The sequence below is a fragment of the Manis pentadactyla genome, chromosome 4 (assembly GCF_030020395.1).
Source record: "Manis pentadactyla isolate mManPen7 chromosome 4, mManPen7.hap1, whole genome shotgun sequence".
Taxonomy (NCBI): Eukaryota; Metazoa; Chordata; class Mammalia; order Pholidota; family Manidae; genus Manis; species Manis pentadactyla.
The window spans coordinates 30,304,376-30,325,982 of NC_080022.1; the positions used below are offsets into that span (position 1 = coordinate 30,304,376).

Here is a 21,607-nt window from a genome sequence, read left to right on the forward strand (position 1 = left end):
ATTGAAGAATGCTGTTGGTATTTTGATAGGGATTGCATTGAATCTGTAAATTGCTTTAGGCAGGATGGCCATTTTGACAATATTAATTCTTCCTAGCCAAGAGCATGGGATGAGTTTCCGTTTGTTAGTGTCCTCTTTAATTTCTCTTAAGAGTATCTTATAGTTTTCAGGGTATAAGTCTTTCACTTCCTTGGTTAGGTTTATTCCTAGGTATTTTATTCTTTTTATTGCAGTTATGAATGGAATTGTTTTCCTGATTTCTCTTTCTGCTAGTTCATCGTTAGTGTATAGGAAAGCAACAGATTTCTGTGTATTAATTTTGTATCCTGCAACTTTGCTGAATTCAGATATTAGTTCTAGTAGGTTTGGAGTGGATTCTTTAGGGTTTTTTGTGTACAATGTCATGTCATCTGCAAATAGTGACAGTTTGACTTCTTCTTTACCAGTCTGGATGCCTTGTATTTCTTTGTTTTGTCTGATTGCCATGGCTAGGACCTCCAGTACTATGTTGAATAACAGTGGGGAGAGTGGGCATCCCTGTCTTGTTCCTGATCTTAGAGGAAAAGCTTTCAGCTTCTCACTGTTAAGTATGATGTTGGCTGTGTGTTTGTCATATATGGCCTTTATTATGTTGAGGTACTTGCCCTCTATACCCATTTTGTTAAGAGTTTTTATCATGAATGGATGTTGAATTTTGTCAAATGCTTTTTCAGCGTCTATGGAGATGATCATGTGGTTTTTGTCCTTCTTTTTGTTGATGTGGTGGATTATGTTGATTGGATTTTCGAATGTTGTACCATCCTTGCATCCCTGAGATGAATCCCACTTGGTCATGGTGTATGATCCTCTTGATGAATTTTGAATTCAGTTTGCTAATGTTTTGTTCAGTATTTTTGCATCTATGTTCATCAGGGATATTGGTCTGTAATTGTCTTTTTTGGTGAGTTCTTTGCCTGGTTTTGGTGCCTTGCTTATTTCTTAACCTGAGTTGCAAAGTATTGTTTGCCCATATCCCATGTTAGTGGGAGAAACAAAGTTGAAAGAATTCTATTTACTTTTATTTCCAAATTGAACTTACCTAGACATAAAACATCAGCCCCATTTTTGCCCTTTTTTCCCCCTCCTTTGTGTCCCACAGCTATCAGGATGCTGAGTTAAGTCTATTTTACTTCACAGTGTCTTTACTATCCATCCATAATTCCCACTCGCCTACCTCAGTTCATGACTTATGAGTGCTCACTTCGGCTAGTCCACCTGAGGTAATTTCTCACTCACACTCTACTGCCAGTTTTTTTTATGACTCCCAGGTCTTTGCCTCTTTGCATGCTGGAAAACACTTAAGTCTCTGTTGCCTATAAAATAAAATCTAAAATCTTCAGCCCAGCATTCAGAGCCCTCTGCTATTTGGCCCTAGCCTACCATTCTTAGTTTCCAGTATTCTTTCCACTCTTCATATATTATAGGTAAAGTAAAACACATTCTGTTCTTCAGTATCTTCTGCCAGTTTCCTAATTCTGTGTCTTTGCTGATGGTGTTGCATCTTCAATGAATTGTCCATCTCCCCTCCTTTTATGAAGGTCTTCTCATTCTCCAAGCATAGAATAACTTCACCTGCTTTTTAACTGCCCTCTTTATCCTGTTTTAGCTTGTATTATGGTCATTATTTTATGTACTTATCTCCCCAGTCCATAAGCTCATTAAAGTCACGGTTTATCTCTATTACATCTTTTTATGACCCTTTCCTTTTACCCTATCCACCTCCATCCTCCTAGCCTAATGCAGTCTTCTAGACCAGTATTTTAAAAAGAGGGACCCACAGCAGCTTCATTTGTTACAGACATCTGAATTTTATTTAGATTCTTTAATATTGGATTTTTGATAGCTCTAAATTATTTTAGTTCTTTTCTTTGCCACCCCAAGTCTTACTACATTGAGTTCATCAGGTTGTCAGATTCTAAAGTCAGAGGAATCAGAAAGACATACAAATAAGGGGCAATTTTCTAAAAATGAAATTCTAGGACCAGCATAGGACCTGGCATAAAATAGGTATCCCATAAAAGTTTGCTGAACTAAAATGCATCATGTATTCCTGGGACTTTCCAAGTAACACAGCATTTAGTCTATTCTTAATGACTCAAATTTACCTTTATGGCGTTTTATTATTGATCTGTGTGCTAAAATAGTCTGTGGTTGTTTTTCTGTCTCTTCCTTATCAGGCTGCCTCCAACATTCAGGCTTCCTCTCCCCTTTGTAATTTGCTTCTTTTAATCTATATGGTACTTGAAATCCAAGCTTAGTTCAGATGTTACATTAAAGGAGTTAAGATTTCAAATGAGCTGTGAGGTCCATAGATTTTTGACTGCTGTTTGCTGGCAAATTCAGCTAGTCTGATGTAATTTTTTGCCTTAAATTTGGATTCAAAGTTATGTTCTGGAGCTTGAAATTAGAGAGAATCCTGACTGGATTTGGTATGGGAAGAGAGTTCTAGTCCATAATCTGCCCTTGCCCTTCACACGTGCTCTTCTCTTCAATCATAAGCAGGGATACCAGTGACAGAGGCAGATGGTGTTTTGTTTCCCCTAAACTTCATTTTGGTCACGTGTTGAGACGATGCCCATGCTCCTGTCTATAGGAGAAAGAGCATTAGAGGGTCAGATTCTAATCCCCATTATACTATTGCTTCACCCTGGATGACTTGGACAAATCTTTCTTTAAGCCCTTCAGGGTCATTTTTCTCTTTGTAATAGTTTGGGATAATTATTCTGCCTACCTTACAAGGTTACAGTAGAATCACAATAAGGTAATGCTTATGAAAGCCTCTAAAATAGCAAAGTGCTATATATGTGTGTTCTGTTCGTTATTGATATTTAAAATATACCTGGTAAAGACTGGTCTTTTACTGAATGTAGTGATTATCAGTCTTAATGTGACTTTTGCCTGAGCAGCTTGTTCTATGTATTTGTGTAGGCAAAAACAGCTGGAAGATATCCTGGTTCTGGCCAAACAATTCCATGAGACAGCTGAGCCTATTTTGGACTTCCTATCTGTCACAGAGAAGAAGCTCGCTAACTCAGAACCTGTTGGCACTCAGACTGCCAAAATACAGCAGCAGATCATTCGGCATAAGGTAGGAAGTAGTTATGGTAAAGGAAAACAGAACTGGGATCAGAAATCCTAGAAATTAGAAAACTCCCTGCAGCATCCCAGAAGACATGTTTTGTGGGGTTTGGGAGTTTTTTGTGTTTAAGTTTAATTTAAAATATGGTCAGATTATTAATTGGAGTAGTCATTTCCTTGAAGTAAAAAGAGATATCAACTAACAGGCTACCAACAGAAAAAAACAGCTTTTGTTTTCAATTTTTATATTATTTTGCCCTTTGGTGGGTTAACTTTTTATATTCTTATCATTTGCTAATCATTCTGTTATGTTTACTCTTCATTTATTTTGTTTCTGTTATTCATTTTTTCCATCTGGATTTCCAGGCTCTGGAGGAAGAAATAGACAGCCATGCAACAGATGTGCGCCAGGCAGTGAGAGTTGGGCAGTCCCTCTCCTCCCTGACATGTTCTGCAGAGCAGGGTGTGCTGTCAGAAAAGCTAGGCTCATTGCAGTGCCGACTCAGTGAGATTCAAGACCGGTGCTGTCGGAAAGCAGCCCTGCTTGAACAAGCACTGTCTAATGCTAGACTGTTCGGGGAGGATGAGGTGGAGGTGCTCAACTGGCTGGCTGAGGTTGAGGACAAGCTCAGTTCAGTGTTCGTAAAGGATTACAGACAGGATGTCCTGCAGAAACAGCATGCTGACCACCTGGTATTCATGTTTTCCATTCTTATTGGTTATGTTACTAAGTTATTTTGTAATTTTGAATATTGTTTCTCTTCATTTCTTTTTCTTTAATTCCAAGCATTTCAACTTTATTTTATACACAAGTGCATAGTTATAGACTTGCTGCTAAAGACTATTTTTTGATGAGCCCATGGAAATAGTTGTAATTAGCAAACTGAATCAATAATTCTAGCAGATGATCCAGAGTATAGTCAGGGGCCATCTCAGTTCCAACTCATGTCTTACATCATTAGCTAATGTATCTCTCAGTTTCCATTCAAGCAGTTTTAGAAAAGAGAATGTATAACAAAGCCAGATGACCTAAATAGAGCCAGGGTTTGATCACATAGCTATAATTTTTTAAAATTTTCTAGAAAAAAATGCTCAAATACTAGGGATTCTTTATCATCTTAGTAGAAAGAACCATTTGCTCTTTTCATTTTATTTTTATGAAATGTCTTTGGTGATAGTAAAAATAGGCAAAGCAGTTGTTTTGTTTTAATAATCTGAGCTGCTTCTGCTTTATTGACTTCAAATATTGAGAGTCTTTAACCAGTACCCTGACTTAAGTCAATCAGTTCTTGCTGACTTAATCTTCTCTTGAACTTTTCTTATTTGTTTTGGATATAGTAGACATTTTTGCTGAATTCTGCTTCTACCTTTCTTGGGTTTAGATTTGTTACCAATAGTTTGGTAAAGCTGATTTAATTCTATATCTCTTCTCATCCAGTACAAAGGAATAAAGAGATAATGAAGGAAGCAAATATCTGATGTTTAAACTGAACTGTTATTCATCTCTTTACTTTAAACTTGGTCTCTTAAAGGTCTTACGTTTCTTTCCCTTTGTTGTGCCATAGTTGTAGGATTAATGATATTCTTTCCTTTCAGGCTTTAAATGAAGAAATTGTTAATAGAAAGAAGAATGTAGATCAAGCTATTAAAAACGGTCAGGCTCTTCTAAAACAAACCACAGGTATTTTGAAAAATGTATCTCTTAGCGCCTATATGTTTACACAGACAATCATACATCCAGGAAAACAAGCACCCTACACTCACCACTTCTTTTTGTATACAGATGCTTAGTATTCACCGATTGTATTACCATGTGCCCCTGGGATGCTGGCAGCCTGGGCTTCTATTTCTTGCTAAATCTTTTGTTGTCTCACATCTGGTTACAGATGATGACTCCCTCTGCTCTCCAGTATATCAAACACCAATGTTCACCAAGGGGTGCTGGGAACATCTAGAAACACCTGCAGTCAAACTCAGATCTCAGTAATCTCAGAAGTGGCTTCTTTTATCAATTGAAAGGTTTATTTCTCACGTCCCTTAGTGGCGAATGCTAGGTGAAGTCACTACCATAGGAAGAGAGCATCTGTAAGATTTAAGCTCTGATTTGAAGAAAGGGGGATTAAAGGGACTCTCATCCCAGAAGGGGACTTCCTCATATCCTCTTAAATATGAATAATTGTGTGCTATCTATCATAGGTGAAGAGGTATTGCTTATCCAAGAGAAACTGGATGGAATAAAGACTCGCTATGCAGACATCACAGTCACTAGCTCCAAGGCCCTCAGAACTTTAGAGCAAGCCCGGCAGCTGGCCACCAAGTTTCAGTCTACTTATGAAGAACTCACTGGGTGGCTCAGGGAGGTGGAGGAGGAGCTGGCAGCCAGTGGAGGACAATCTCCCACAGGGGAGCAAATACCCCAGTTTCAGCAAAGACAGAAGGTGAGCTGTCATTTTATACTATAAAAGGGGGCTGAAACATTCCTCTTAGAATCCTGAAGTTCAGATTCTTAATTTTCATTACCAACTACCTCTAACTTATTTTCTGCGTGCCTCCTTCTTTGTTTGCTAATGGACAGTAAGATTTGACATGCAGACAGACCTATATAAGAGCACTTGTTACAATCTTAAAAAAAAGATTGACTTTCAGATCCCTGAGAAGTTTGCTTCATATGTACATTTTAGAATTTACTTTTCATGATCCATTCACTAAAGAGTGCTCCAATTTCCTACAGGGTCTAGTGCAGTTCTGGATGCTCAGAAATACTGTGTAGGTACTTACTGAGTTAAATGCCTATGGTTAAAGCAGTATTTGTCATTTCTGTTGAAGTGTGAGGAAAAAAAAAGAAGACTGCTTGTTTTACCCAAAGACAGTCTGGCTCCAGCAGTCTTGCAGATAGTTCTAAGCAGCAGCTAAGCCTAAAGTCAGGCTGTGGAATGATTGGAAAATCTGAGACAAGAAAAAAATAAGTGAAGGAAAGAGGTCAGAGCCCTGCTGGGATGTGTGTTAGAGATAGCACTTTCCACCCAGCACAGCTGCTGATGTGCTTAATTTAGCAAGGTGTGGCCTGAAAACTCTTTTTCCCTTCTCAGGAATTAAAGAAAGAGGTCATGGAGCACAGGCTGGTGTTGGACACAGTGAATGAAGTGAGTCGCGCTCTCTTAGAGCTGGTGCCCTGGAGAGCCAGAGAAGGATTGGATAAACTTGTATCTGATGCCAATGAGCAGTATAAGCTAGTCAGTGACACTGTCGGACAGAGGGTGGATGAAATTGATGCTGCCATTCAGAGGTCCCAACAGGTAATGTTTAGACATCTCTGCATTAATATTTTAAGCGGCAGGGATATACGTGTGAGGTACAAAACTGTGACCCACATAAGTATAGGCTCAGGAGTATGAATAATGACATCAAGCTAAATCTGATGTAACAAAGTATTTTAGTAATGGGAAGTGATTGGGTGAATGTATGTGAGGGTGAGGGTGGATCTAGGTTTGACCTAAAACACTTGACCCTGTGAGTAGAGAAGAACTCGGAGAAGGGTCTGTGCAAGCCCTCTTCTTAGCTCATGTCCTGCTAAGAGGCGGATGCTTATAGAAGTAGATGGTATTTAGACCCAAAAGGTCCAAATGTATCACTATTGGGGCATTATGTGGAAGAGGGGAAGGAACCAAGAACTATAATTATTATCAAATATGCTAACCAAAATAGCGGAGCCATCCGAAATAGAACCCTCCCAGTAAACACAGGTGTCATATTTCCCTCTATCTTTTTCCCTTCCTGCTTTCTGGAAAAAGTTATTTGCTTTCCTTTGTAGCTGGTTATGCACCTATTAATGTGCCATGGTGCAAAAAATAATACAACTCGTTAGGTTCATAGTGATAAGCAAATGCTTTGTGAACCTCACAGGTGTTTGCCCTGACTCCAAGTGCATCCCAAGTGTGTCTTTATTGATATCCCTAACCTTGGCCAAATACTCCAGTATGAAATTTACCTTGCTTAGGAGAAACTTATTTTTCTCTTTAAATATTAGGGTAGGTTGACAAAGCTGAAGAGGTAGAGAGAAAAGATCGGGGGACCCTCATTAAACAGAGTCACATAGAACATGTTCTCAGTTTTTCTCGGTTACTGCGTAACTATTGAAAGTTTGGTGTTCTTCTGGGGTCTTATACTTCTTCAGCTGAGCTAATACTTCCAAGTTAACTTGACTCAGCTGTCTGCTGCCATTATTAATCATTTACTTAAACATATGCCACATAGTTAAACATATGACTGAAACTACTGTTCAGTGTATGGGTAGGAGAGAGGATTGGCAGAAAGAGAGCAAGCCTCATAAAAGCATTCTGTTTAGAACTGTATTGCTTTTTAAGAGTGTCAATTTCCACTGGTGTTTCTAGCTGTAGGACCACTAACTGGGTTATGTAGCTCTCTAAAGAAGTTGAAATAGGATCAGTTTGCATTTGTTGAAGTATAATCCAAACTGCAGCTTGATTTGTGATTTTATGAAATTCTTCCTGCTTTGACTTTATTTTGTAAATATAAACTATATTAGTGGAAATCCAGGCCTTTCTGTGTTTAATAATTGTAAAAAATTATCTTGCTGTGTATAATTTGTTCATTTTTCCTCAATACATCTATCAGTACGAGCAAGCTGCTGATGCAGAACTAGCTTGGGTTGCTGAAACAAAAAGGAAACTGATGGCCCTGGGTCCGATTCGCCTGGAACAGGACCAGACCACAGCTCAGCTGCAGGTTCAGAAGGTAAGTGGGACAGTGACAGACCCACTGTGTTCTGAGCTAGTTAGAGTCATCATTAGCTTAGAGTGACTAGGAGAGTTTCTGGCTATCCCAAGTCAAGTGGAATATTGCTGGAGATATTTACAAATATTTGGTTAAGATAATGAAAATTTTTTTGCCTTGTGAAAAGGAAGAAGTAGCCTATTCAGGAAAGAAAAGTTAGCGTCTTGTGGATGATTTTTAGAAGAGAAGATATTTCTGTAAGCTACTAAAAGATAAGCATTGAAGATGTATGGATAGGCAAAGTGTCAAACTTTATAAGAACACTTCTGATGTGGCTTTATTAAAGCAAGGAATTTTACATAAGTTGGATCTAACTTTTCACTAATGCAGGCTTGGGATCCTTTTACTTTTTAACCTAGCTATTGTTTACTTTTCAAGGCCTTCTCCATTGACATCATTCGACACAAAGATTCGATGGATGAACTCTTCAGTCATCGTGGTGAAATCTTTGGCACATGTGGGGAGGAGCAAAAAGCTGTATTACAGGTGAATTATATTTATTCACCAGGGTATTCTTGTTTTGATCATGATGAATCAGAAGTACAATAGTGAAATGATAGTGTAAGGGTTTTTTTCTCTCTTTACTGACAGTGATATTCAAGTCCAACTCAACATTCTGGGGAATTCAGACTTCTAATACTATGTTCACAATGTATGAACAATCATTCTGTATAATCTGAAATATATTGCAAATCAATCTTTATAACAGGAATTGCTCCTTGTCTTCAATCCATAATGAGTGATCTTTGAGTTACCTTTCAAGTATCTGATAGATTTTTCAGAACCATATGCAGACATTAGTTCCTTCTTCAGGTCCTTTCAAAAGATTATACCCATTTCTAAAAGGACAAGAAGGTTAGTTTGTAGACCAGTTTTGTTTGTTTTTTTATAAAGCATACAGAAAATTTTCATAAATTGAGCTACTCATCCTAACCATATGAAGCATAGATGCCAGGTCTGTGGAGACTTTTTTATCAGAGGTCAAAAGACCAGGGAAACTCAGTGGGCAAAGGTTCCATCATAGCCCCTAGATGTCCAGCCTTAAGACTGATGTGTGTGGTGATGCTGCCTCTAAAGTTGTGTGCCATCATTAAATAGCTAATTTTGCTCTGTTGTGCTTTGAAACTACTTTGATACCTTAGAAATTCTTGAAATAATAAGTGCATGCAGTTGGAAAATTAGGAGATTCAAGTAAGTATAAAGAAAACAAAAACCTCTTGTAACTTACTAGATTAATGCATTTTTAAAATACATTTTAGCATGTATTTCTTTAGACTTTTTAGTCTATACCTACTTCTTTCCCTTATAGTAACAATACGTTCTTTGCTGTTCATAGGAAAAGACAGAGTCTCTAATACAGCAGTATGAGGCCATTAGTCTACTCAATTCAGAGCGTTACACCCGCCTAGAGCGGGCACAAGTCTTGGTGAACCAGTTTTGGGAAACCTACGAGGAACTCAGCCCCTGGATTGAGGAAACTCGGGCACTAATAGCACAGTTACCCCCTCCAGCTATTGATCATGACCAACTCAGACAGCAGCAAGAGGAAATGAGGGTAAGGAGCATCCCAGGTTCTTACTTAATTGAAAGTAGACTCCACGATTTATTTTAAAGCAGCATATTTATTACCATCTGCTGGGTGTAAATTCTGTTACAAAGTTACTTCTTAGTTAGAATTTCTTTCCACAATAAAGATAAATTTCTAAATTAATTTCCTTTGTCTTTAATATGAATCAGTTAAAGAATAAGATTATGGAGATGTTGTAAAACTGGGTATTGCAGATATAAACAAAGAAACTAAGTAAACCTCAAGGGAATTTGAAATCTTTGCGGGGACAGTGCAGTGTTTTTAGACTCGGGACATGGTCCGACGGCTCCTCCCATTTGGTCAGGCCCCAGCTGGAGGGAGAGCCACGAAGGAGTATGAGGATGCATTCACCGCGTATAGTTAAGATGAAAGGGAAATTTGGGGGCACCCCCACTAATGCTATTATCATTAAAGATACTTTTTTAAAAATAATTATTTTATTTGTGGTTTACGGCTTGTGTTTACTCCTATCTCTATATTCTTGTAAGTGGAAGGATGTAACCTGGAAGTAGCCAGCAGTAAAGTCAAGGAGAAGTTGAGTTACCAGAAATGTGGCTGTTTGTACTTCGTCCTGTGTAGTCTTTCAGTCTGCGGAGGGAGATTATATTAAACCATGTAAATGACAATACATTACATGGATGTAGTTACCAGTACAGAAAAGGGTGGGATACACTTGTATTTGTGGGGAGAAAGGGAGGATGTGTTCAGGAAGGCTTCCTGAACTGGCTTTTGAAAATCAGGAGAATTAGGTAGTGTCAGAGCCCAAGACTTAGATTTTTTTTTCCCCTCCCTAAGTGATGAGATGCTGAAAATAAGCAATTCCGTTTGTTCCTCTCAAAGTCAGTACTAAAGCAAATAAACTGGTTTTAAAATGTTCATTTTATTTCAATCCATATTTTTTTACGTAGCAACTAAGGGAATCCATTGCTGAACACAAACCTCATATTGATAAGCTGCTAAAGATAGGCCCACAGCTGAAAGAGTTAAACTCTGAGGAAGGGGAAATGGTGGAAGAAAAATACCAGAAAGCAGAAAACATGTATGCCCAAATAAAAGAGGAGGTGTGCCAGCGGGCCCTGGCTCTGGATGAGGCTGTTGCCCAGTCGGCTCAGGTATGTGTGTGTGTCTTAAACTCATACAACCTTCAATTGTCCTTTAAGCAAGAGGTCTCTGTGTTAGGTATGCCTCTGTGCTCAGGAATGTCTAGACCAGCATGCTGATGATACATTATCAGTAGATGTACTGTTGCCTATCTGCATTTGCAGTCCAAGGAACATTTGTATACTAACACCTGTAAGGAGGGTAAATGCATCCTTGCTTGTATATACTGCCTGTTAATTATTTCCTTAAATTTTTTATATTGTGGTGATCCTTTTAGTAGGTATGGTTTTTGATAAATTCATCTTGAGGCAACAAATGCCTCAAGAAAAGTCAGATTCCTATTGTCTTACTTTTTGAGATTTAGAAGGCAGCATATTGGTTTTCTTATTCAGGAGGCCACCAGCTAGCTCCTAGTTCAGAGAAAGATGCTTGAATAGGGAGAGTAACCAAAGAGAAACATAAACCAACAGCAGTGGAATTTAAAAGCATGTAACTACATACTTTTCAACTAATATATTACCATTAGTGGTACCTTTGTCATGTCTGGGTATTTTGTTCCTATGTTTGGTCAGTATTCCTGGTTAACATTTGTACTTACTCAAGTTTTCCCCCACCTTCCGTCCCATCTCTCACTCACATTGTGGAATGTGTTACTTATGTTGCTGCGTGCTCCTGTGTCCCCACATCGTCACATTTCATTGTTGTGTTGACTGCGCCCACCATTACAGATTACAGAGGTAAGGTACCCGCCCCCATTGGGATTAGGGTGTTCTTATGAAGCAACAAATTTCCCTTTAGTGGAGTGAATTTCATTAGTGCAGTTTATTATGCCAGTTTCACTTGGGGTGGAAGTTCGGAGTGAGGGAGTGATGGGAAGTGATTTTGTTAAGGAAATCCCACCATGTTTTTTCTGTAGGACTCTTAGAATTGATAAGCCTCATTCTATTCAGTGACTCTAGGAGTTGGTCTCAAGTGGCTTTATAAGGGGGCAAGCTTATCAGTTTTGTTACTCCTCTCCTCTATACTTTAGATTGTAAATGAAAAACTTTACAATTACAGTCATATTACTCAAAGTACCAGGAAAGTGAAAAGGTAATTGTTCTTTTAGAATAAGGTTAGATTTGGCCTTCCTTAATTGTCTTTGATTATGCCAACATTTTCCTTTCTCACCTTTAAATATATGGTGAGTTGTTAAATTGTACGCCATAATACACTAAACTCCAAGTCACATAGCACATCAAGTTCCCTGTCCATTTACATAGTAGGTGGAGGGCATCTAACTTGTTGGTCTGATCTGTTGCATGCAACTGTCATGGGATGTTGACACACTGACTCTCACCAGTTTCATAGTGTTGTCCCTTTCTCATCATATTAGACAGACTAGGGAAGTTTTGTGGCATCTCTAATGATACTTAATATCTTTTTGATTCTCAAAATAATATTTACTTTCTTCTTTTGATAGGCTAGCACTGGTGTACTGTGCGAAGCAGTTTCTTAGTCAAACCCAACATTGGGCTAGGCTGAGCGCAGGTTATCCTAAACAGTAATATATTTATACCATGGCCTTACTCCTAATGTTTCTCCCAGAAATGCGATGACATATTTCTGAGATAGCTAATGATCCAATATTTGTTTAGTTCCATGACAAAATAGAGCCCATGTTGGAGACTCTGGAGAATCTTTCCTCCCGCCTGCGTATGCCACCACCGATCCCTGCTGAGGTAGACAAGATCAGAGAGTGCATCAGTGACAATAAGAGTGCCACCATGGAGCTAGAAAAACTGCAGCCTTCCTTTGAGGCCCTGAAGCGCCGTGGGGAAGAGCTCATTGGACGATCTCAGGGAGCTGACAAGGATCTGGCTGCAAAAGGTGCTTGTGAAATTTGATTATTTTTAAAGGAAATCAGTAGAATAAGTTCTAAGCTGTGGTTACCTCCAGCATCCCACCAGATGTATTTAATTGAATGTAAAGTACCCCCCCCAAGTAATGAATAATTTACAAAGTCATTTGGAAGTCATTTAGAATTCAGAGCATTTCTCCTCATTGAAACAAGGTTACAATTGCTAGTTAGATTCCCAGGCCAGGAAACAAGTGCTCCTTTAACCCCTAATATGAGAAAACTGCAGTATCAATAGTGAGTAGAGGATAACTACCTTTTATAACACTTTTCGTGGGAAACATAGCAAGTTCAACACAAGACATTGAAGAAAGAGTTCTTATCTCAGCCCTTGTATAAGTTAGGGTTTTTGTATCTTAGCTGTACCTTTATATTAGATAATAAATCATGGTCAGATTACCTCTGTGATCTCTTATGTGGCAGAGTAACATAAGCAGAAAACGAGAAAGGAGAAATAATAGTAATAAATCTAAGGGAGAAAACTGTGCCTCAGTTAAAAATTTTTAGAGTGTTTAAATGATACTTTCAGTGAAAATGTGAGAATTAGGTGGAATTTCTGATGAGGCTGATTTCAAGTGCTTAGGTCCTATTCCCATCTCTTTACCCACTCAGAAATCCAGGATAAGTTGGATCAAATGGTATTCTTCTGGGAAGACATCAAAGCTCGGGCTGAAGAGCGAGAAATTAAGTTCCTTGATGTCCTTGAACTAGCAGAGAAATTCTGGTATGACATGGCAGCTCTCCTGACCACCATCAAAGACACCCAGGACATTGTCCATGACTTGGAAAGCCCAGGCATTGACCCGTCCATCATCAAACAACAGGTGGAAGCTGCTGAGGTAAGAAAAAAACAAAACCCCATCTCTTAAGTGTTTGTCCTCTAGAAAAGCACTTTATCCAAGTATGCTGTGTTAACTCTTTAGCCAGACTAAGTGCCTTGAAAGTGTTGTTTTGTTAAGTTTAATGAGTCTTTTTTCCATTTGAAAGAAATACCTGCCCCACTGCAGTAGATTTCTGTCTTTTTTTTATATACACGTTTTACCACTTGGATGTATTTATATAACCTCTAGCAATTGTGATATAGAACAGTTCCATCATGCAAAAGTAATTCTCTCATCAATGTTAAAACAATTCAATTAGTGGAATGTGCTTAGAAAAATCCAGTTTTGCTTTATTTTCTGAATTTAATCCTTGCTATAGTGTACATTTTTATTTCTTGAGTAAAATTTTTTAACAAAAAAAAAGAAGGTAGGAAAGAAACTAAATTGTGGATTCATTATCCAGAGATAATGATTGTTACTTTGATACACCTTTTCTTAGTCTTTCGGGGAAGCCTAGTTTTTTTACTAAGTGCATTTCTCACCTCATTTTGTCTATTTAGTACAAGTCAAGCCTGCTTGATATCACCTCGTATATCTTACTTTTATCTCAGTCATTCTCCACTCCCCACCCCTGTCACTGCTGTCCACAAACCACTTTTAGGATCTGGCACAGAACGACTTTATCCAAGATTATATAGCCTAGCATTCCTTTTATGCTAGTCTCTCAGCTCTTAAATTTGTGACTTGTACTGTTCTGTTTTACCCTTGTTGATATACTTTTCTAAAATTGACTTTGCCTGTAATTGTAATCTCCTTGGAGGCAGGAAAGATGAGCCTTTGGTAAATTATTGAAGCTTATGGGACTTATCCAACACTATTTTATATATGTTATAATACACATAAATAAATTTGACACCACATACTTTTTATGTGCATATATGGGTGTGTGTGTGTGTGTGTGTGTGTGTGTGTGTGTGTGTGTGTGTGTGTGTATGAAAAATAACCAGAGTCTGAAGCTTCTCTATTTAGATAATGAAATATTAAAAATATAAAGAGGCTTTTGTGAAATTGAAAGTTCTTTTCAACATCTGCTATTGATGGAGGTATAAATTACATTTGCAAAGTTTGGAAAGTTCTGTTCTGCTGTTTTGGCTTATGTTCTGTTCATTTACACATAGACTATTAAGGAAGAAACAGATGGTCTGCATGAGGAATTGGAGTTTATTCGAATCCTTGGTGCAGATTTGATTTTTGCCTGTGGAGAAACTGAGAAGCCTGAAGTGAAGAAGAGCATTGATGAGGTGTGGAGCCATGGATAAGGGATTCAGACAGAACATTAGTGGGCTCAGACTGAAGAGTGGTACTGATTAAATAATCTAATTGACTGTTTTTCCCCTAGATGAATAGTGCCTGGGAGAACTTAAACAAAATGTGGAAAGAGAGGCTAGAAAAGCTTGAGGATGCCATGCAAGCTGCTGTGCAGTATCAGGACACTCTTCAGGTGAGAGACCATAAGTGGACACCACGCAAATACAGGTTCCATGGTCTCTCTGTCACGTCTGAATCCAGCACAAGAGTGGATCACCTCTACAGGACTGCACCATTGTCAAACCTATGACAGTGTTGTTCCCATATTCCTAGCCAAAGTTTCCCACTTGTTGTAAGAAAGATACCAATGCTGACTTTCTGCTCTTCTTGCCATGTTTGTCATCGTTGTATGCTCATTATATTTATTCTCATGGTGGCTGACAGGGAAGCTGGCCTTACTGTGAAACTCGCTGCTTGTTAGAGGTTCCAAACCCCAGGTCATCTCAAAGCACAGGTTGGCACAGTAGCTTCAGCACTTTGTGAGCTTGTTCACTGGCCATGAAAAATGCTAACTTTTATTCATGTTTAGTTTTTTCAGATTGTGGTTTATATTAGACTTTATCCCAATAATATTGGCTCCATTTGTAAATCCCCATTATTAATGGAATAAAGGCCATTATCCCTTACTTTTCCCCACCACCTAAAAACAAATAGCACAAGGTATTTTGAATTATCTCTGCTTACATTATTAGTTGAGATAATTCTAATTGTCTCCTGACCCGTATGTTTTTGTTTTTTGATTGTTTGTTTATATTTATTTTAGTCTATGTTTGACTGGCTGGATAACACTGTGATTAAACTCTGCACCATGCCCCCTGTCGGCACTGACCTCAACACTGTTAAAGATCAGTTAAATGAAATGAAGGTTTGTATCTGGGAATGGCTTTTAAAGAAGGGTTGCTTCACTTTAGTTTTAGACTTGGTTTGATGTTAACTGACATTAAGTATGTCTTTAATAGGAGTTCAAAGTGGAAGTTTACCAACAACAAATTGAGATGGAGAAGCTCAATCACCAGGGTGAACTGATGTTAAAGAAAGCTACTGACGAAACAGACAGAGATATCATACGAGAACCACTGACAGAACTGAAACACCTCTGGGAGAACCTGGGTGAAAAAATTGCCCATAGACAGGTATGGCAAATAAATGGTAGAGCACATAACTGGACTACTATCTTCTGGTTCTAATTTCCTAACAAATGTTCCCTTTATTTCTTTTTCTGAGTAGCATAAGCTAGAAGGTGCTCTCTTGGCCCTTGGCCAGTTCCAACATGCCTTAGAGGAACTAATGAGTTGGCTGATTCACACTGAAGAATTGCTAGATGCTCAGAGACCAATAAGTGGAGACCCAAAAGTCATTGAAGTAGAGCTCGCAAAGCACCATGTAAGTATTTTCACTTTTCATCTTTAAGCCTACTGGTTTGAGACCAAATATTGCCACCAGAAGCCTTTTGATGTTGTGATGTACCTTAGGGAACAAGGCTTATTGATATCTGTAGAGATAAATTATGTTATTACACATTTTTTAGGTTCTAAAAAATGATGTTTTGGCCCATCAAGCCACAGTGGAAACAGTCAACAAAGCTGGCAATGAGCTTCTTGAATCTAGTGCTGGAGATGATGCCAGCAGCTTAAGGAGCCGTTTGGAAACTATGAACCAATGCTGGGAGTCGGTGTTACAGAAAACAGAGGAGAGGGAGCAACAGCTTGAGTCTACTCTGCAGCAGGTATGTGCGTGGTCTGAGCTCGGTGGGTGGAGCTGTGCACTCAACATTCAGAGGAGAGCCCAAGTTGGCAAAAGGAAAGCGGTTTGGGATAGAACCACCTGTGTCTTAACAGGAAGGTCAGTTCTGTGCTGGAATTTGTCTGAAAAGAATAGCTTTTGATTGGGTGGTTCTTTTTCGATTATAGTTGACCCTTGAACAACACAGGGCTTAGAGGCACCAACCCCTCCCCGCTCCCCTGCTGAGCACAGTCAAAAATCTGTATATAACTTTTTACTCCTAAAAAACTTAACAGCCTGCTATCTCCAGAAGGCTTACCAATAACATAAAGAATCAATTAATGTATTTTGTATGCTGTGTATATTATATACTGTATTCTTATAATAAAGGAAGCTAGAGAAAATAAACTTTCAAATTGTCACAAATCTCCAAAATAATCTTCCAGTACATTTATTGAAAAATACCCATGTGTCAATGGGCCCACATAATTTAAACCTGTGTTGTTCAAGGGTCAGCTGTAATTTATGGCCCAGTCTCTATTTACTAATCAAAGTTAGTAGATCTTTGCTATTACAAACCTTGTTCACAGATTCAGTTTTTTCATAGATCAAGTCAGGCCATATCTATATTCAAACAGTACCTTAGTCAGTTAATAAATTCATCAGGTTAGCAGACATCTATAATATATTACAATGAGGACTGAAGGATTCTGCTGAATTTTAAAGATAAATAACTGTATTGGCCTCATGCTAATCCAGCAACAGAATAGCTCTGCCTGAGAACAGCCCCAAATTCTCTAAAACAGATTCCTCATATGGTCACTTAGAAAGCTTATTTTTGGAGCTGAGAATTGACTACTAACTTTGCTCTGATACATCTTTTCCCAAAAGGCCCAGGGTTTCCACAGTGAAATTGAAGATTTCCTCTTGGAACTGACTAGAATGGAGACCCAGCTTTCTGCATCTAAGCCCACAGGAGGACTTCCTGAAACTGCTAGAGAGCAGCTTGATACACATATGGTAACAGAGATTTCTGGAAATTGAGCATAATCATCCCATATTCAGTAGCTCCTTTCTGAGTTCAGAGATATATGCTTCTGGGAGTCTAAAAAGTGGTACATTTTTGCCAACATTATAGTACACTGTTGAGGATTGCTGCTTACACACATGCATTCAGTACCCACCAATGGCAGCTATAGTGACAGAGAAGTCAACCAAAAATACATCAGCGAGCTGGTAAATTTTGAGTTGGTCAGTCAAGTTAACACAAGAATACTGACTTGGGTGCACATCAAGACAAATATGCAGATATGGTTATATTTAAGAAAAAGCCTGCTTATGGGGGATTTAGGGAAATCCAGCAGATACTGGCAATATTTCAAGAAAGTGACTGAGGACAAAAGGCAACACAATTTCTAGGCAAATCCTTTAGGAAAAGGAGAAATAAATTATTGGGGTCTATTTTTGTGATCTCTGAACCTTAAATTATACATACTTGGTGACAAAATTATTTTACTATTAAGGAAGAGTGGTAGATTTCATTCCCTAATTGCTCCATAGTTGAACTGAATCCAAAAGAAAGGATTTGAATCAAGATAAAACCTTCCTGGACTTTTCTAATCTGTGCTGTAAATCTCTTAATGTGGGTGTCATTCAGAGAATTGGCATTACTGATAGCTCTCCTGCCTTTCCTTACAGGAACTCTATTCCCAGCTCAAAGCTAAGGAAGAGACTTACAATCAACTGCTTGACAAGGGCAGGCTCATGCTTCTGAGCCGTGATGATTCTGGTTCTGGTTCAAAAACAGAACAGAGTGTAGCACTTTTGGAACAGAAGTGGCATGTCGTCAGCAGTAAGATGGAAGAAAGAAAGGTATCACCACAAAATACAGTGTGCAATTACTGTGTTTGAATAGTTTGCTGGGTGATTGCTTATAATAACTAGCTAGTCTCTATGCAGATTTTTTGAAGACCAGTATTTTGCACCAGAAGGTGCAGAACTGATACTCTCGGTATTGCCTTCATGCTAAACAAGCCATCTTTTCTGCTATTAAATTTCTGTTTTGTATCCATGTCAGATTGCATTGATGGTACTAGTTTTCTACCAGTATTTGCTTTCATTATTCATTCCTTTTCTGCATCTGCCAGTTAAGATATATTGTTCAGTGATGGATTCTATATCCCATATGAATTGGAGGGTGAGGACAGAGCATGCAGGGAGTATGATTAATAATTCCCCATAGGAAATTTGGATTCTAGTGTAAGTGTAGTATACAAAGAATTTTACTAAAAAGCAAGGGAGAAGTAAATTAAAGAGGCTCTTCCTACTGTTCCTCAAAATTTAGATTTTCTTCCAACAAAGGGAAAAGTGATCAGTTATCAAGGCCTAAAAACATTTTTTTATGAGTACGGAGTTTCAGAGTATCACTGTGCACAGAGTGTCTGTGCTGGGCATATCAAATGTCAAATATGTGTTCAAATCTGTTAGCCACATCCATTCAAAGATTGTTATTATATATGTACCAGGCACTGTGCTAGGCATGTAGTGGAAGCAATACAGGGATGGACCCTATCATTGTGAAATTTAATGGACTGAAGGACATAGAACAAAAATTCACACATTATTATAGATGAACATTTTGAAAGAAGCATTAGTTTCCTGAAATTCCTGTAAGGTCTAGTAATTTTGTTACATGAAGAATAGCCAGAGGATCTGAGTGTACAGCTATATTCAGTTTATTGGACAGACTGTTGTGTGTAATTCCTGCAGAATACAGAATTAAGACTAAGAAACCAAGGCATATTTTGGCTCATAATCAAGTTTCTAGAGGGTTTCCCCAGGATGAAGCAGGTTGCCTCAAGAAATAGTTACCCATCATCAGTGGAACTGGTCAAGCAAAGGCTAGGGGTTAAAGATATTTCTGGGTTTTGTAAAAACATTACATTTCAGAATCACTTATTAAACGTGAGGTGCTATATTAAAGAATATAGATAAAAATGATGTGGAAATATTTCCTACCGTTAAGGAATTTGCGATATATTAATTTCTAAGCATTTCTATGATAGATAAGAGGTAGATTTCATTTTTCCACTTGATTTGCTTAGACTGCGTCTGTACATTTTGTAACATTCATTATAGTGATTTTTTTAGGTTACAAAAGTAACCTGAAAATACAAAAACAAAAGTTAAAATCATACATAACCCAATTAATAGCAATTAACAATTTTAGTGTCTATTTTTGGGTTTCTTTCTGTGAATTTTTTTGGATACATTCATTTTTAACAAACTCTTTATTCTACTTTGCCTGCCTGGTAGTTGGGCTAGAAGCAGAGGCCATCACCCAGGTGTTGGGGTAGAGGTCTCTGAGGATGTAGCTTGTAAATTGTGTGGAATTGGGGTGTACTCATGGACAGTCATGCATGCCCTAAACAAGCCATTGTTTTTGGCATCATGATTAAATCAAAGTGTCTAAAAATTTACAGTTAGTGTCAGATTTTTGATTAGGGTATTATTGCTTTTGTTACCTTTTCTGCTTGTAACATAAGACTAAGTTTCAGACTCAGACACTTTGAGGTGCCGTATTTTCTGAAAATTTATTTAAACAGAGTACTGCACTAACCACCATCCTCTTTGCAGTAAAGTGCTCTTAATTTAGTTGTTTTTATGCCACAGGAAGTACATTAAAGGCAAGTAAGACTTTGCCCAAAGCAGATTGCAGATCCTGCAGCTGTCACTACCAAAGGGTCTGTTCACTTACATTTACTGAATAGCATTCCTATTCTTTAATGTCCCAGGAAGTGGGGAATCGCAGAGAAAACAACGGAGCTGCAAATTGTGCTCTTTCCTTTTCCATACACGATTGTTTCAATTTCAGATGCTAGCATGAAAATGTCCCCTTCTTTACAAACAAGACATGTTTGGAGCTTGATTAAGTGAAGTTTCCTCTTTAGAGGTCATTTCATTCAGTGTATAATTCATACCTTTGTCCTTGAAGCTATAATTCCTAAATTTGTCACTTTTTTTTTTGTGTGTGTGTGTGTGTTTCAATTAAAATTCAGTCAAAGCTGGAAGAGGTCCTCAACCTGGCAACAGAATTCCAGAATTCCCTGCAAGAATTTATCAACTGGCTCACTCTAGCAGAACAGAATCTAAACATCGCTTCTCCTCCCAGCCTGATTCTAAACACTGTCCTTTCCCAGATAGAGGAGCACAAGGTAACTATGACATTATGGTGTTACCTTCCTTTTAAAAGGACTCGTTGAGAAAAATGCTCCTGTGTCTTTATCTTCAGTTCACAAAGAGCAATGTTCCCTTCAGGTGTTTGCTAATGAAGTAAATGCTCATCGAGACCAGATCATTGAGCTGGATCAAACTGGAAATCAGTTAAAGTTTCTTAGCCAAAAACAGGATGTTGTGCTGATCAAGAATCTGTTGGTCAGTGTCCAGTCTCGATGGGAGAAGGTGGTCCAGCGATCTATTGAAAGAGGGCGGTCACTGGATGATGCCAGGAAGCGGGCAAAACAAGTGAGTCATAAAAGGGATACTAATGTGTTGAACAACTGCGGGCAGCACATGTTGAGTCTCTGGATTGGTTTGAATAAAACTATGAATATAGTTTACATATTCATTCCTATTATAACTTATTTCTTACATAATCATAGTTCCACGAAGCTTGGAAAAAACTGATTGACTGGCTAGAAGATGCAGAGAGTCACTTGGACTCAGAACTGGAGATATCCAATGACCCAGACAAAATTAAACTTCAGCTCTCTAAGCATAAGGTAAAGCAGTTCATTGCTCTTAGGTACTGAGCTTGGTCTTCCCTAAAGATTGTAGCTTACTAAAAATGAAAAGTCAGAGCTAGCCAAAAGAAAATAGGTTAATGTTAAAAAAAAAGTCAAGATGATGAAGCCTGCATTCCATTTTATATCTAGTTGGAGTCTAACCATGACAACTGCTCATTTAATATAATAGTTCAAACAAAGTGATTGTGGGAGTAACCAGTTAAAACTTGTAGAAATTGTCCTGCACTGTTGTGACATAAACAAATACATAAATTTCCTAAGGATAAACTATTGTTAGTTTTAGTTCAAGAAGTAGTGACATTCATACTATATCTGATTACTAACCTGAAAACTCAAAGTTTTTCTTTCTTCCAAATCAAGACATCATCTGACTTCTAACATGTTTTTTTCTTTT

The 21,607-nt window shown here is 38.2% G+C and overlaps 1 protein-coding gene across 24 annotated transcripts in view; it reads left to right on the forward strand.

Annotated features, from left to right (window-relative positions):
- MACF1 (microtubule actin crosslinking factor 1) overlaps positions 1-21,607 on the forward strand; it is a 319,261-nt gene that overhangs the window by 263,237 nt on the left and 34,417 nt on the right. For 18 of the 24 annotated variants that reach the window (XM_057500029.1, XM_057500035.1, XM_057500030.1 and 15 more), the window contains 22 exons: positions 2,968-3,127; positions 3,484-3,810; positions 4,714-4,798; positions 5,314-5,555; positions 6,207-6,413; positions 7,753-7,872; positions 8,290-8,397; positions 9,248-9,466; positions 10,408-10,611; positions 12,238-12,469; positions 13,110-13,336; positions 14,497-14,619; positions 14,718-14,819; positions 15,450-15,551; positions 15,646-15,819; positions 15,914-16,069; positions 16,215-16,412; positions 17,300-17,428; positions 18,107-18,280; positions 20,467-20,622; positions 20,726-20,932; positions 21,070-21,189. In XM_057500029.1, coding sequence (XP_057356012.1) covers positions 2,968-3,127; positions 3,484-3,810; positions 4,714-4,798; positions 5,314-5,555; positions 6,207-6,413; positions 7,753-7,872; positions 8,290-8,397; positions 9,248-9,466; positions 10,408-10,611; positions 12,238-12,469; positions 13,110-13,336; positions 14,497-14,619; positions 14,718-14,819; positions 15,450-15,551; positions 15,646-15,819; positions 15,914-16,069; positions 16,215-16,412; positions 17,300-17,428; positions 18,107-18,280; positions 20,467-20,622; positions 20,726-20,932; positions 21,070-21,189 — 3,772 coding nt within the window. The remainder of the gene's footprint in view (positions 1-2,967; positions 3,128-3,483; positions 3,811-4,713; positions 4,799-5,313; positions 5,556-6,206; positions 6,414-7,752; positions 7,873-8,289; positions 8,398-9,247; positions 9,467-10,407; positions 10,612-12,237; positions 12,470-13,109; positions 13,337-14,496; positions 14,620-14,717; positions 14,820-15,449; positions 15,552-15,645; positions 15,820-15,913; positions 16,070-16,214; positions 16,413-17,299; positions 17,429-18,106; positions 18,281-20,466; positions 20,623-20,725; positions 20,933-21,069; positions 21,190-21,607) is intronic. The other 6 variants (XM_036876651.2, XM_036876661.2, XM_057500045.1 and 3 more) reach the window with 1 other exon arrangement.